This window comes from Gasterosteus aculeatus, chromosome 17 (genome assembly GCF_964276395.1).
Source record: "Gasterosteus aculeatus chromosome 17, fGasAcu3.hap1.1, whole genome shotgun sequence".
In the NCBI taxonomy this organism is placed as follows: Eukaryota; Metazoa; Chordata; class Actinopteri; order Perciformes; family Gasterosteidae; genus Gasterosteus; species Gasterosteus aculeatus.
This window is the reverse complement of record NC_135705.1, coordinates 9,613,823-9,627,609: the sequence shown is the minus strand read 5'-3', so window position 1 is coordinate 9,627,609 and position 13,787 is coordinate 9,613,823. Positions and strand designations below refer to the sequence as shown.

Here is a 13,787-nt window from a genome sequence, read left to right as displayed (position 1 = left end):
TTTTATAATGGCCTCCGGGTGCTTGATGTCTAATTTAGGACTCGAGGAAAAAGAATGTCCTCTGAATCGTATAGTTGAAGCAAGGAGCAAAATCATGTGGAACACGCAGCGTCCCATTTCTTTAAATGAAATGTGCTGAATCATCACAGTGCATTTTATGTAAAGAAGTAGGTCGATCTGTGAGCTCACCTGCTGCCTCGCAGCCACTCTGCAGGATAAATGATTGAAAAGGTCCGCAGGGATGTTCGTTGTAGCTAGATTAACACATTTGGGGAAAACACTGCAGCAACGCACAATGAGTTTTAAAGTATTTCCTTATTAAAATGTAAAAAGTAAATAATAACTTAAATCAAAGTGTTCATAGGAGGTACCAGAAGGTTTATGATCGTTGTGCTGATGCATATCTCAAAATGGAAATGGGCTGAATAACATCCCGTAAATCACAGATTATAAATAGCACCAACGGAGCTGAGGAAGGTTTCAGATCACCGTACATCCCAGACACGGATGGCATGAATGTAAGCCAGCGACTGTTGACAATGAATGACGGGCGGTCGGTTCTGTGTTTTAGAGACTGAATTCTAAGTACGATGACTCATCCTCTCCTCAGGCCTCTCCCAGGACAATCACATGAACGGTGAAGGACTCACAGAGCTCTCTGCCATCTAGTGGCCACCGAAACACAGCTCGGAATTGGAATAAAACATTTCGGTTGATTCTTGCCTTTGCAGAAATATCCTGGAATAACTGTACAGGCCATCCGCAGCACAAAGATGCTGACTTTAAAGTACTTTTATTAAATTCATTGACGACGTTTGACAATGAATAATGGTTATACAAATGAAGTAAATTACTTCAAACTGGCCCTCTTGGCATGTGTTCAGACAGCCGGAGCAAAGCCCACCCTGTTTTGGCCGACATCAAAGGCCGTGTAGAACTGACGCATGAAGACCTCCCCCAGGATCCAGGAGCCAGATGCAAACCCTGTTGTGCAGCCAGACGCAGACTGTGGAGGATGGAACGAGCAGGTCAGCTTAATCACCTCAGGATGTATAAATACTAGAATATCAATGTAAATCTGCTGAAGGCATTTATCAAACTATTTTTTCTACCAAAAAATCTGTCACTTTAGATACAGTGATTATGGTGTAACTGAACTGCATTGATTGCACAATACAGAGAGGTGCTGTTATTTATTTAACCACCCTCATTGATTGAAATGATTAAAACAATAAAAGTGTCATCAGTGTAAAGGAACACAGAACGGAACATGATGACCTCCGTGATGGCAGGATTGATTGATTCAAGCTAACTTGAATATATCTAGTTTGTGGACTATCTCTTGCCTGCATAATATATCTATAACGTTTTTTTAAGTTTAAGCCTGTATTTTGTTCATTGCTTGTGTCTTTACCATCCTGTACCTTTGTTCTCTATGCTGTTTTTAAACTTCTTTACTACCAAGAACTTTTTGTATGTGTCAACGTTCTTGAATAACTTTGCATGACATTATCATTTATGTAGTAAATTGAAAACATGCTGGGAGAATTGTCTTTGGCTGGTTCTTAAGTCTTTTTCTTTGATCCAACTCTGTAGCAGACCAGAGATCTATTTATTGTTCATGCCAAAAATACAGCTGTGGATTTATGTTGCTTTTTATTACAATGCTCTCTTCAGAACATAATGGGTTGTGTTTTTGATTTGGAAAGCTTGGAAAGCCGAAAGTTGTCTATATCCATAAATTATTACAGCTCTCTACAGCAGAATCAGGAATCAGGAAACATTTATTGTCAAAATATGTCAGACATACAAGGAATTTGACTTGGCAATTGGTGCGGTACAGTAGATAGTATGACAATAGACGTCAAGACGGTAGTGCACGATTAATAAAATAAAATGCTAATTCTATGGGTTAGTAGAATAAGGCTATGGGTTAGTTTAAAATAAAAGAATAAAGTTAAAAATATTTAAAAATTTAAAAAACAGCACTAGCGACAAAAGAAACGGTGGCTTGAGTGCTACATTCATTAATACACAATGTATATACATTTATGAAGCCATAACTTGTTACAACTATTAACTCTTTAAGTATACCATAAAAGTGTTTAAAACAAACCTTTATGACGTAGGCAGATGGAGGGAGAGCAAAGCTGTAGCCGTTGATGTTGAACACAACGTCCGGCAGGAGGTCTGTGACGGCGCAACTCACTGTGGCCTGAGAGACGCATCGACAACCTTTTAACTCTTTCATGAACCCAGAGCGGTGGTCTGAAGAGTGTTACAAAAACATCAAAAGCACTCACATCACCATACGCATCTGTGGTGGCTCCCAACCAACCGTTGATGTTGTTAATATCTCTCTCCGGGCCGAGGATGAGAGACGTGCCAGAGTCCACCGTGGCCACACAATTCCCGGAACACGCAACGGTGTTCCCGTTGATAGTGATGCTGCAACACAAAGCCGTTAAATGCAATAAGGCAAGAAGATGTCCGCATGGTGTTATTTGTGAAACACATCCTGAGTCCTGAAAAGGACACTACCTTTGTATTTGGATGTTCCAAAAGTTAGAGGCTTGATAGAGGGGGATCCAATTCATGGTTCCTGTGTAATATGTGGAATCCAGTCCTCCCAGAACCAAAGCACTGCCTTCTACAGAACTGGTGGCACAGAGATTTCCTTTAAGGTAAATAAAGAAACGCCACATTTTTTCTTTTCCTGACCCAATTGGAGACCTCACCTGCTCAGGTACATGGAGAACATGTTCTGGGGGATTTTGCCCTGGTTCCATAAGTTGTTAAATAAAGGTGTGCCTCCCTCGTTGGACAAACCAGGGAAGGCCAGACCAAGGATTCCATCCCAGGGCTGAAACTCCAGGAAACCTGCCTCTGTGTCAGTAAGGCCAAAGATCTGGTGGTCCACGTAGAGGTTGCTTATCTGATTAGGAAGTGTACACAACAGGTCACGTGCTGGATGCTACGGACGCTACGTGGTGGACGTCAGCAGCAGTGGTGAGAAGCCTACACGGTAACTTTCTTGTAAAATATGAACGTGTCAAGTAACTTGTAATTGTCTATCTCAAATAAATATAGTGCAGTAAAAAGTACAATATTTGAGTAAACCTAGATCACTATCCTTGGATAGCAGTTTATATTATAATTTATAGAATATTCATCCTCACCTTAATGAGTTCATATCCTGTACTCCCAGATGTAAACCCACTGTAGTATGAGATGTGGAAGGTATTCGCGCTGGCCTGAAAGGTGGAGGATGCGGAGCTGTTGTACTGTGAATGTGTTTCTAGTGACAGAAGAAGAGAGAGAAACTGCTGACAGAGAAATTGCTTCATACACAAAGACAGCTGTTACAGAGACTGTATACACATACTGTCAATTCAGCAATTACTCTCATTATTGGTGAATCCTTTTGTTTGAAAAGTACGTTATAATTTTCCAGAGCCTGAGGTGACATTTTCTGATGGTTTCTTTAATCCGACTATCAGTAAAAGGTTTTGGTTTACTGTCTTATATGACAGTGTGATTTGGCAGCCTGTTACAGGATCATCACTACGTCAAATCGCGTTTGATCATTAAACTCACCACAAGCAGAGCTGGTGCAGCTCACGGAGGGAATCCACAGGTCGGCAGAACCGGTGTCAAAGAGAACCTTAAAAATCTGCGGTGGACTCCCGATGCCAATCTCACCGTAGTATGTCGTCTGGGCCCAAAGTAATGTCAGCGAATTAGCTCATACATTTCGTGATTGCACTGGGCCGAGAACGCACTGGTCGCGTGCAACTCACATATGGGTCAAAGGTCATGGGCACCAAACTCTGCTCGTTCTGAGGGAGGAACTTTGCTGCAGAGTTGGATGGAAACTTCCTCCTGTACTCTTCAAACAGGCCTCTCTCCTCCAGCGCCTGCCTGGCGGACTTCCCTCTCATCAGGGGAATCCTGAACAGGCAGTTCAACACTTATCCGGACGCACACCCACAAGCTTGTTTTGAGAACATGTCGGACCTCATAACTTATCCTAAAAAGGCGTTTCAGCCTCAGTGATTACGGGAAGTAGAACAGAAGCAAACCAGGTCTGAGCGAGAAAAGGTTTCAACCAAAAAACAACTTATTTGTAATGTCTATCGGAAATTATTGTCATAACAGAATGCTTCTTCATTCATTATTATTACCTTCATTATTACCTTCATTCATGTGAAAGCATTATTTTTCACTTATAAAGATAATAATTAAAAATCTTAAACCTTTATAAAGGCCATCGAAGTAAGTATGAACTGATTTTTGAGACTGTTTAATGTTACCTCTATATTCTCCTAAATCCCAAGCAAAGCCTATCAGGGTTTCATTATTTAAAAAACATAATTTAAATATTGGTGGTCATCACTTTTATTTTCTAATTTGCTTTGATCATCACCAACCCTCAAATTCTACTTCTGTCGACATTGAAACATTTATCAGTAAAAACAATTTTTTTTGGCGTATTTTTAGTTGGTCATTAGTGAAGGTTTGTGTGTATCTTACCTGATAATTCCGTGCGAGACGGCCAAGACGCTCAGTAAAACTAAGGCAGACTTCATTATTTCCAAAGCGACCCAATAAAGATTTCATAGAAGTGCAGAATGTTTTTATATAGAAGGTCAACTCAACTCCTCCTTTTACAGTAACACTCAACACAGCCGAACTGATATGAAACCACTTTACAAAACACTGAATAAGTGAATTCAGATAAAGGAAACAATGGGAACAGAGCACTTTTATCCCAATGCCTTTAATCGGTCATCCGATTAGAGTTAAGCAAATAATATAAGTTTACTCAGTTCTACTAAACTTGGACGAGAAATGAAAAGCAACCGTAACACACCCAGCGGAAATAAAATAAACAGTTACGTGTTAACTCAGATAAAGGAAACAATTGGAGCAGCGCACTTTTCTCCCCATGCCTAAACAGATAAACAGAATTAAAAATATATATTTTTTCATTCACTAATAACTATTCTAGTTAGACACCCTAACTAGAATAGTTTAATGAAGCTGTTGAAGGTTTGTTTTCATCAGTGAGGTTTAGACAGATTAAATTTAGATACACTTCATACATACGGTGAAGAATTCTACTTGAAAATGTCTATTCTATATTCACTATTTGATCTGTGTGATGAAGGAGATGTCAGATCATGTTTGAAACGAATAAGTACATAAAGTACAGCTCTGTGTTTGAGTTTCAGGGCAGCAGCGAAGATTAAACTGAAAATCGCTTTGAAGGATTATCGAGGTCAATCACAGCAGACAATCAGGGGTTGAAACAAGCGTCAATCATTTAATACGTGAACCAAAAGAAAGTTTCCTTCAGCCTCTTCTCTCATAGTCACGAGAGTGTTTTCGTTAGCGGCGGAGGACTGGAGAGGTTTGACCTTTCCCAGACGCCGTTCTGAATGAGTTTCGGTTGACTTTTCTCAGCCGCTGTGCGTATTTACAGAGAAATGTAAACTATCGCTGTAGAAACTCTCATGAAGTAGCGCGCTGTCACATTGAGTGATGTTGATGGATTTTTTTATGATAAAGCGTAAATTAATTTTGACCAAATGTTATTGACATTAGTGTTACATTAGTTTAATATCTCAAAATAAAATTGCTCAACCATATGTAAACCATAAATCAACCGGATAAGCTTATCGCATTAAACTTAAACACTGATACTGTATCGTTTCTTCTGTTCCGATGCTGTAACTCTGCCCTCTAGAGGACTAAGATCTAAAAGACAAACACTCAAGTTTAAAAAAGGAAAAGACAACAGAATAGGTTTCAAGAAAATATACTTTTATTCAAGTACAAATACAAGTCACATTATTATAATAGAATATACTGACAGTGACCATTTTAGAACAAATTGATCTACTCACCAAGGCTTCTCTCGCGTCCCACCTTCAGGTCAGTCTCACTGCTGGTCACTATGGCGACATGTCCGAGGTGACCTCCTGAAATACTCAACATTTCCATTATGACCAGATCATATTACTAAAAAAACGTTTAGGTGCTGTTGGAGAAAAAGGTGGGTTTAAAAAAAAAAGGGGGGGGGGGGGGGGGTAAAAGAGTGAAGCAGAAAAGTTAAATCATCTTGTTTTCACCAGCAGGTGGTCGTCCTCAGGCCGGCTCTAAATTACACAGACTCACGCGGGGTCTGAATTACACGTAATACAAGATCAAGTGATTAGTGTTTTAATGTTCTCAAATTAAATTGATCATCTTTGGAACCCGTTTTGTTGATTCAGCGTTGATTTATGAAACAGGCGACAACAGGAATGTCCTTCAAGTTGTTGATTACACAATAAGATCTGGGACAAAAAAAGAGCAGTGAGGGAAGCGCCTGCAGCGTTTAGACCTTGTAGAGCCGGCAGGTATCAATTGAAGATAAAGCACGACTGCACTCACTCACCAACCTTTTATTGCCCTCCATATCAGTGATCTCCTCCTGACTTGAACTCTTTCACTTACCTAATTTATCAGCATGTGATGAATTAGATCACTAGAAGACTTAGTTTGTTACCATATGATTGAATTTTTCACATATGTTTTTATTAATTAAATCTCATACGTTTGAATCACTTATTTCCACTTTTAAAGAAAACTACTTGGCTTCTTTTTTCTGTTAATGTCGTTTTTTCTGGTCTCTTGTGTTGCTACTTATTGACCTTTGAATGACCAGCGGTCAAAGGTCACAACATGTCATACCAGACCGATAGTTATTGATTATTTGAGATTACACAAAGCCAATGATTCCCTAATAAAACATATTGTGGCCCCCATTATCTGACTACTTCTTTCACCACTGAAATAAGTTTCACTGCTGGATAACAGAAAATATAAATATGTACTTCAGAAGCTTAAATCAGTATATAAAAAATAAGTCCTGATTTGACCCTACTTACCTTGCCAGACTAATACTTAAAATGATTGTTTTATTTAAATCAAAGTCTGCCTGTCTCAACAATAGCTGGGAATTATAGGCATTTATCTCAGGGACATTTTTTTACTCTTTCCTGGTAACTTTTCACCTTCTTCTCCGACTTCTAAATAAGGGCCTGTTTTGTTTGTAGTCGTGTTGCACATTTAATACGTACCCAGGTCAGCGGTTCCGGTCATCTCGGTACAGCAGCAGGTCCAGCCGGGCTGAGAATCAAACCTTTTTACGGGAATCCTTGCGTGGCCCCTCAACGCTGCGGACAGAAGCGGCTTCGGTCCCTTCGGGTGGAGCAGCAACGATGGGCGGCGGCGGTGGCGGCGGCAGCAGCAGCAGCAGCAGCAGCAGTCTCGATGATAAAACGTCCCGACTCGGCAGTTTCAGGATACTCTTCACTTTGCATTCATATGCAGTTAAGTGTGTTAATCAGATCAACATATCAAAACAAATCATTCTGAATCGCTCCTCACGGGACTTGCTTCTCCTCAGCTGAGTTTCCTTTTCCATTTAAAAAGGAAAAATAAAGCAGATGAGGTTTCGCTGTCTCCGCATCTTCTCCAGCACCGGATGAGACTCAGGGGCGGTTCTGCCCGTAGAACAGAGAACCAAGACCGCTGCGCTTCCACCGAGAGGCGGTCAAATTGGCGACGCAACCCTTGTGATGGTGGCAATAACGTGGCGGGCAACAAACCAGATGTTTCTCAGCAACACCTCCGAAACTGGGTCTTAGAGGCGACAGGGGTTTGAGTCACACGTGTGAAGAAAGAGGGAGTGACTCTTGATTTGCCCTTTGCAGAAGGACTGAAAAATAGCATTCTAGTGGTGGGTCAATTTCACTTTGAATGAAGCTCCTCAGAAGGAAGTCATTCGACAAAACGACGATCAACCAAACGAAAACTCAGAACCGAGAGGCCAACCTCCCGTTGGTCCTCACACTTCCTCTCCTTTGGGTTGCGAAGGCTCCTGCTGTCAAAGTGATAAAGCCTTTGGAGTTTGATAGACAATTCCAAGAACAGAAAAGGTCACAGAAGTCGTCTTCCGAGGCAGTCGTGTTTCCCACGAAAGAGTAAATTTATTGAGACACAACCTATCAAGTGCATGTTGCACTTTGACAGTTAGGTATACTTCTTAGGCCCGTGGGCACCGATGTTCTCCATTTCTCTCTCCAGAAATCCTGAGTATACAGCACAAAACATTTCTTTTCTCCATTTGAAACACAGTACTCAAATCAAAAGCATGAAGAATAAAAACAGTCATTTCCGAGGACGGGGCAGTTAATGCCTCTGGGGATTGGATTTCTCTCCTCTCATTCAACCTGAAGTCCATTCAAAGAATTGCAATATTTTCTACCAGTGGACTCCTGATGGGTCGTTAGAGGCGCGTGACATAACCTACACAGAGCCTGAGCAATCATAGATTATTATATTAGCTTTTTCTGCAACAGTACATGCTTTGCAGTATTCGTAATTACCGGATTACAACATAAATGTAAAGAATTTGATCAACTAATTACTGTTCAACCAAATTGAATGTGATGCCAACACAAGTAGAATATAAAAGAAGTGGACGACAAAGCAACCCTTTGTAATATGATCAGACATATTAGCACCTGCATGATATGTCATTAATAGATACTTCATCTGCAACATTTTGATGATTGATTAACCAATCAGTTGTATATTAATATATTTTTTGAAAGGTTGGAAGAACAATAAAAAGTTTAAGAATAAAAAGCTCTTTTAAGACATGAAAACACAATTTTTCCCGTTTTTCTAATATTTTATAGACCTAATTATTCAATTAACCAAGAAAAGAAGCAGTAGCTTAATCAATAATAAAAATAAAAAGTTCCTCTATTATATTAGACTAGGATACGATTCAGTTGAATAGCACACCTTGGGGTCAGAAATAAAAGAGCTGCATGAGGATGTACAGGGGATTGCTGCTTGTGTCCACCCCTACATACGTCTACCAATACTCATGAACCGTATAATGTCACATAATCCTCCAGATGTGGCTCAGACAGGAGCACTGATATTCATGTCTACCGTGCAGAAGCGCTTTAGGCCCGGCTGTATATTAACACAATCTGTTTCAAGAGTTTTCTTTCTTTAGCTTTGAGCAGGACTGGATAAAAGTGCTAAAAATAGAAAGTCTGTTATATATTGACATTTCAAATCAAATGTTGTGTCAAATGTTTACTTGGTCAAAAAGAAAAAACGTGATACAGATGCACATCTGGAGTAACCCGAGCAATTGGTAAAGCTTTAGATCAAATGGAAATACAGCCTAAATCATATGCATGAGTTTGCTTTAAATGTTTCAAAGGCTGGCTGCACAAACTTAATACAAATGTGTGGAAACTGGCCGGTTAAATCTGTGCCGTTTACAGGTTGAAGCAAAAATACATTGCATTGAATGAAATTATAGGAAGGAATTGTGTTTCTTTTTAAAATGACATAAGGCAACTGTAGCTGGCTCTGAATTTTTTTTTAGCAGAGTACCCTTCAAGTTATGTACATAATCTGAATACTAAACAGCAGAAAGAAGCCGGTCACCTGAATTAATAACGAAATTTATCAAAACATTTTAAATTCAGCCACATTTCTGGACACATTTCTTAACAGCATGAGACACACGCTACCCTTTAGGTTAGTAATATAGTTATGATGAATCATCCTTTAGTGATTTCCAAATTACTTCTCCTGGTTTTTACAACAGTTCATGAGCGCGAAGAGACATTTTGATTATTTATTTTCTTTTTTTATAATGATGCTCCTTTGATAATGACCATCACCATGTAGTCATCCTCTGATTTGGCAAAGGCTTTGGCGGAGGCATCCACAAACTGCTGTGAGAAATCACACGGGGGGAAAGCGTGGAGGACTCCTCCGTGGTCCTTATCACGGACGCCCCCCACCGGGAGGCCGATGATGCCGGCTGCCTCCTTCTGCTTCAGGTAGGACACCAGGTTCTTCAGAGGTCTCTCGGCCGAGCTGTTGGCGTCCTGGATCCCCGCATCTTCACATTTCCCGGGCACGGCCAGAAGGACGGCGTATCCACCGGAGCCGGCGGCTTTGATGCGACGGGAGACTTCATCTACCTTGGGTTGGTCCAGTCGCAGGCGCTGGCTGATCTTCAGCTGGGACGCTTGACCCCCCTTGGAGCCCTTCAACAGCAGACTTGTGGCGACAGCGAGGTCCCCCTCCAGCATGTGCAGGGACGTGGGAAAGCTGCTGTTCTTCAGCAGGAGGACGCCCTGCCACACCTGAATCAACTTTTGTTCTCCGGCAGCTGGCTTAGACTGCTGTTCAGACCTTGAAGACTGAGCGGGGATAAGATGTTCTAAGCGGTTTTCCTTCTTAGCTGGGCTCTTGGATGAGTCCCTTGCTTTGGGTTTTCGGTCCTTGTCAGAGCAAGAGCTGGGCAAAGCCGGGCTAAGTGTTCTTCTTCTCTTGTCTCCAAAGCCCATGTTCTGGCGCTCTCGGACAGGGGAGGTTTTGCCGGAGCGAACCGGGCGTTCGGGGTCACTGAATCGACCGCCATCCCGGCTGCTGCCTCCAGGGCTGCGCTCTAATGAGTTGCCGTGGCGGCGCAGACCGAAGTCCATGTTGTCTGGTGAACGATCCCGTCGACTGCCATCATCCAAATGTCTCCTTTTGCGGCTCGGATCTCTGCCTTGTAAATCCCGCTCTATTGGCCAGGTCTCGTGGGAACGCCGGTCAAGGCGATCCACGGGATCAAAAATGGCTCCTCGCATCCGGTCGTGGACGCCCACGCCCGACCATTCGGCGCTGGTGTACGGGCCCCGGTCCCTGAAGCGAGCGGGGTGTGGAGGCGACCTGTCCCTCCCTCTCACGGAGTCTGCGAGGCGGTGGGCAAAGGGCTCAGGAACAAAGTCATAGTGCGGCAGGGGGAGAGGGAGCTGCACGTACTGCTGGTGCTGGTAGCGGTGCTCTGTGTCCGCAAAATCCACTCTCAGCCGCCTGTCGGGACCCCCAAGAGGAAAGCCCCTCATGTGAGTACACGCAGCCTGAGCAGCATCCAAACTTTCATACTGGATGTAAGCCCACACTTCACCTTTCCTGTAGTCTATAGTCCTGATGGTACCGAAGCGGTCAAACTCCTTCGCTAGTGCAGCCAGCGGAACCCAGGGTCCGAGGCCCCCCACCCACAGTCTCGTCGTGGGTGTGGGTTTACCGTATCCGATTTTAATTGGGTTGTGGCCCACCACTTTCCCCGACATGGCTACTTTGGCACGATGAGCCATGTCCAGATTCTCAAACTTGATGAAACCGTAGGTGTTGCTCTGGCCTCGCACCGCCCGCTTTATGTCCACTTCTGTTATCATCCCAAACCTGTCAAACGCCCTCCTCAGGTCGCTCTCCGTCACGCCGACGTCCAGATTGCCCAGAAACAAAGTCCTGTTCGCCCTGTGGTCATCCTCGGGGGTTATTAGGTCCTCCTCGCGGAACAAGGCACATTCAGGGACGAACGGGGGTCTGTTCCTGGCGTCGTATGCTGAAAAATCTCTGTCTCTCTCCAGATCCCTGACGTGGAGGGGCTGAGAAGGAGGCGCAGGAGGAGGAAGAGGAGGCGGCGGCGGGGGGAGGCGACCCAGAGCCAGCTGCTGTAATCGGTAGTCCCTGTATCCCATACCAGTGGGAGAAAGGGGCCTCTGGGAGTGCGGGTGCCGGTGTCCTGGAGAGAAATTGTCTTTTAGAACGGGCGAGCGGCCCGTGAGCCTGTTGGTGTAAACGGTCTCGATCTTCAGAGGCCGGTCGTACAGCACCAGCTTGCCCCGCGCGTGTTTAGCCGACCGGGCGTCATCCGGCCTCCTGAAGTTCACGTACGCCACCCTGGCGTCGTTTTCTCGACTTATTTTTACACTGACGTCGCCAAACCTCTTAAACTCGTGAAACAATCCGTCCTCGATCTCCTCGTCGTTCAGCTGGTTTCCCAGTTCACTTATTTTCAGAGTCTTGTACTCGTTTTCGGGGTTTGACGGAGGCCGCGGGTCGGACCTCGACGTTTCCGCGTCGATTTCAGCACCTCCGTACGACTTGTTCCCCGAAACAACTCCGTAGTCGTAACCGCCACTAGTCCGAATGGCTGAATTGTGCCCGTCTGAATCCCTCGTGTCTCTCTTCTCACTGTGTAAACTTCTCCGGGACGAAGCCGCGCCGTTGCCGTTGTTGCTACCGACCGTCGACAGGGCTCCGCTCTTCTTGCCGCCCGGGTGACTTCCTCCTCGGTCTCTGCTATCATCTGGCGCCCGAGAGCGTTTCTTCACCGGCGACCGCTCTTTTCCCTTCATCTCCAAAAGCCGATATCCGCAGTCGACACACTTACTTCTTTTAATCGGCTATTTTCACCGAACTAGACCGTAATTGTCTTAACTTCCACGGGTTTTCACTGCACACTCATGCGAGCGACATAACCGCCATGTTAGACTGCTTGGCACTACTGTACAGGAAGTCCCGCCCACGTGCCTGCAGAAGAAGGTGATTGGCTGAACGGGTCTGACCAGGAAGTTGGCTTGCCTATCATATAGGAGGGTGCGGCACGGCTGTGGGGTCAGTGTGAAGTCCTAAAGGCAGGGTTTAATCATTCAAATGTAAAAGTATGTGTACAGGCTGCATTGTGACCTTGACGTGAGGACACTAAGCCAGGAACACAGAGTTAATTTGCATTGGCAGAGGGGTGGGGAGGTAGACAACTAGGATATATCAAGCTGTATTGATTTCTTATACAGGGTACAGCGGGCCAGGGCCTTGTCAAGGACCAGTTGTGAAAAAGTACATAACAATAATAGACTCAGTAGCACAGACATATAGGGTCTGTACTAGATAGACAAAGATGCATGCATGATACAAAAGTGCTGGGACATTCTTGATCTTTACATCTAGTTTATGAAAGCAGGCAGTATACCACTCTTAATATACATTCAAGGCCCTCATCTGCAGTAATTATCCACAACACTGTATCATCGGTGCCAGTGGCAGTATGAATGCTGTGTATCTTTAGTTACTCTAATATTGATTGAAACTGCAGATTGTGTGTGTGTGTGTGTGTTGATAGATGTTTTTAGGGCAATCTGCTCAATACTAAAGAAATGAGTTTTTACCAGATTTCCACCAGTAGGGGGCAGATAAGCCCCCCTAAAACCACAAATCAGCAGCAGCTTGGAACAGAAACTGTCTTGTCTGACAACAGCATTTGCATCCTAATTGTTGACTGCAGTGGCTGCAAGGTTGTGGAGTTGGAAAGGACTTTTACAGGATCTCTCGCCGCCCTGCTAGTGCACGAGGACACACTTCATGACGGAAAACAAAAACACACTCATCAAATGGATGCAATACAGTGGTGCGCTTTACTTTGCAGCAACAATTCCCATATTAGATAATAATGACGTCCATTTGATTAGTTTAACGATATCTGTACGAAGACAGTCCCTTCAAGCATCAATTCAAGAATGTAGATAATTAACTACACAAAGTCTCCCAGTTTCACATGATGCCGTTCCCCTCGGATCATTTTGAACTAAATGTCTTTAAGAAGCAACTTTGAGTTCATCTCCCTTTCAATTAACCTTTTTGCTCGTATTTTTGAACAGTAATTACACAAGCGCTATTGCAGCCGAGGCCATAATTCATGCTAAACCGACTTGTGTTGTGGGGTATTTTTGTATGTGTGGGCACTTTTATTAATAATGATAGTACAGAAATAAAATGCTGAATGTAGGGCGCTCTCACGCGCAGGATTACAGTCTGCGTGACAGCAGGGGTAGAGATGATCGTCCAATTTAACTGTGTCGCTT

General features: G+C 43.6%; 2 protein-coding genes across 2 annotated transcripts; both read right to left on the bottom strand.

Annotated features, from left to right (window-relative positions):
* Positions 1–777: 777 nt before the first annotated feature.
* Positions 778–4,648, bottom strand: LOC120835022 (pepsin A). Its single transcript, XM_040203490.2, has 9 exons — positions 4,534–4,648; positions 3,801–3,951; positions 3,598–3,715; positions 3,180–3,298; positions 2,739–2,935; positions 2,542–2,658; positions 2,304–2,448; positions 2,117–2,215; positions 778–1,006 (listed from the first exon to the last, which is right to left on the bottom strand). The coding sequence occupies exons 1-9, from the start codon at positions 4,587–4,589 to the stop codon at positions 881–883; spliced, it is 1,128 nt and encodes a 375-aa protein (XP_040059424.2). The 5' UTR covers positions 4,590–4,648; the 3' UTR covers positions 778–880.
* A 3,355-nt stretch (positions 4,649–8,003) lies between these two features.
* On the bottom strand, positions 8,004–12,516 carry LOC120835020 (RNA-binding protein 15). Its single transcript, XM_040203487.2, has one exon. It carries the CDS (start codon positions 12,282–12,284, stop codon positions 9,732–9,734), a length of 2,553 nt encoding a protein of 850 aa, XP_040059421.2. The 5' UTR covers positions 12,285–12,516; the 3' UTR covers positions 8,004–9,731.
* Between the last annotated feature and the right edge of the window lie 1,271 nt (positions 12,517–13,787).

What these genes read in the sequence shown, in the direction of transcription:
- LOC120835022 (XM_040203490.2), bottom strand. Translation starts at nt 4,589, where the DNA reads ATGAAGTCTGCCTTAGTTTTACTGAGCGTCTTGGCCGTCTCGCACGGA. An exon ending in TGGAACATCCAAATACAAAG is followed by an intron (nt 2,449 to 2,541) that starts GTAGTGTCCTTT and finishes TTTGTGTTGCAG; the next exon opens with CATCACTATCAACGGGAACA. An exon ending in CATCTGCCTACGTCATAAAG is followed by an intron (nt 1,007 to 2,116) that starts GTTTGTTTTAAA and finishes CATCCTCCACAG; the next exon opens with TCTGCGTCTGGCTGCACAAC.
- LOC120835020 (XM_040203487.2), bottom strand. Translation starts at nt 12,284, where the DNA reads ATGAAGGGAAAAGAGCGGTCGCCGGTGAAGAAACGCTCTCGGGCGCCA.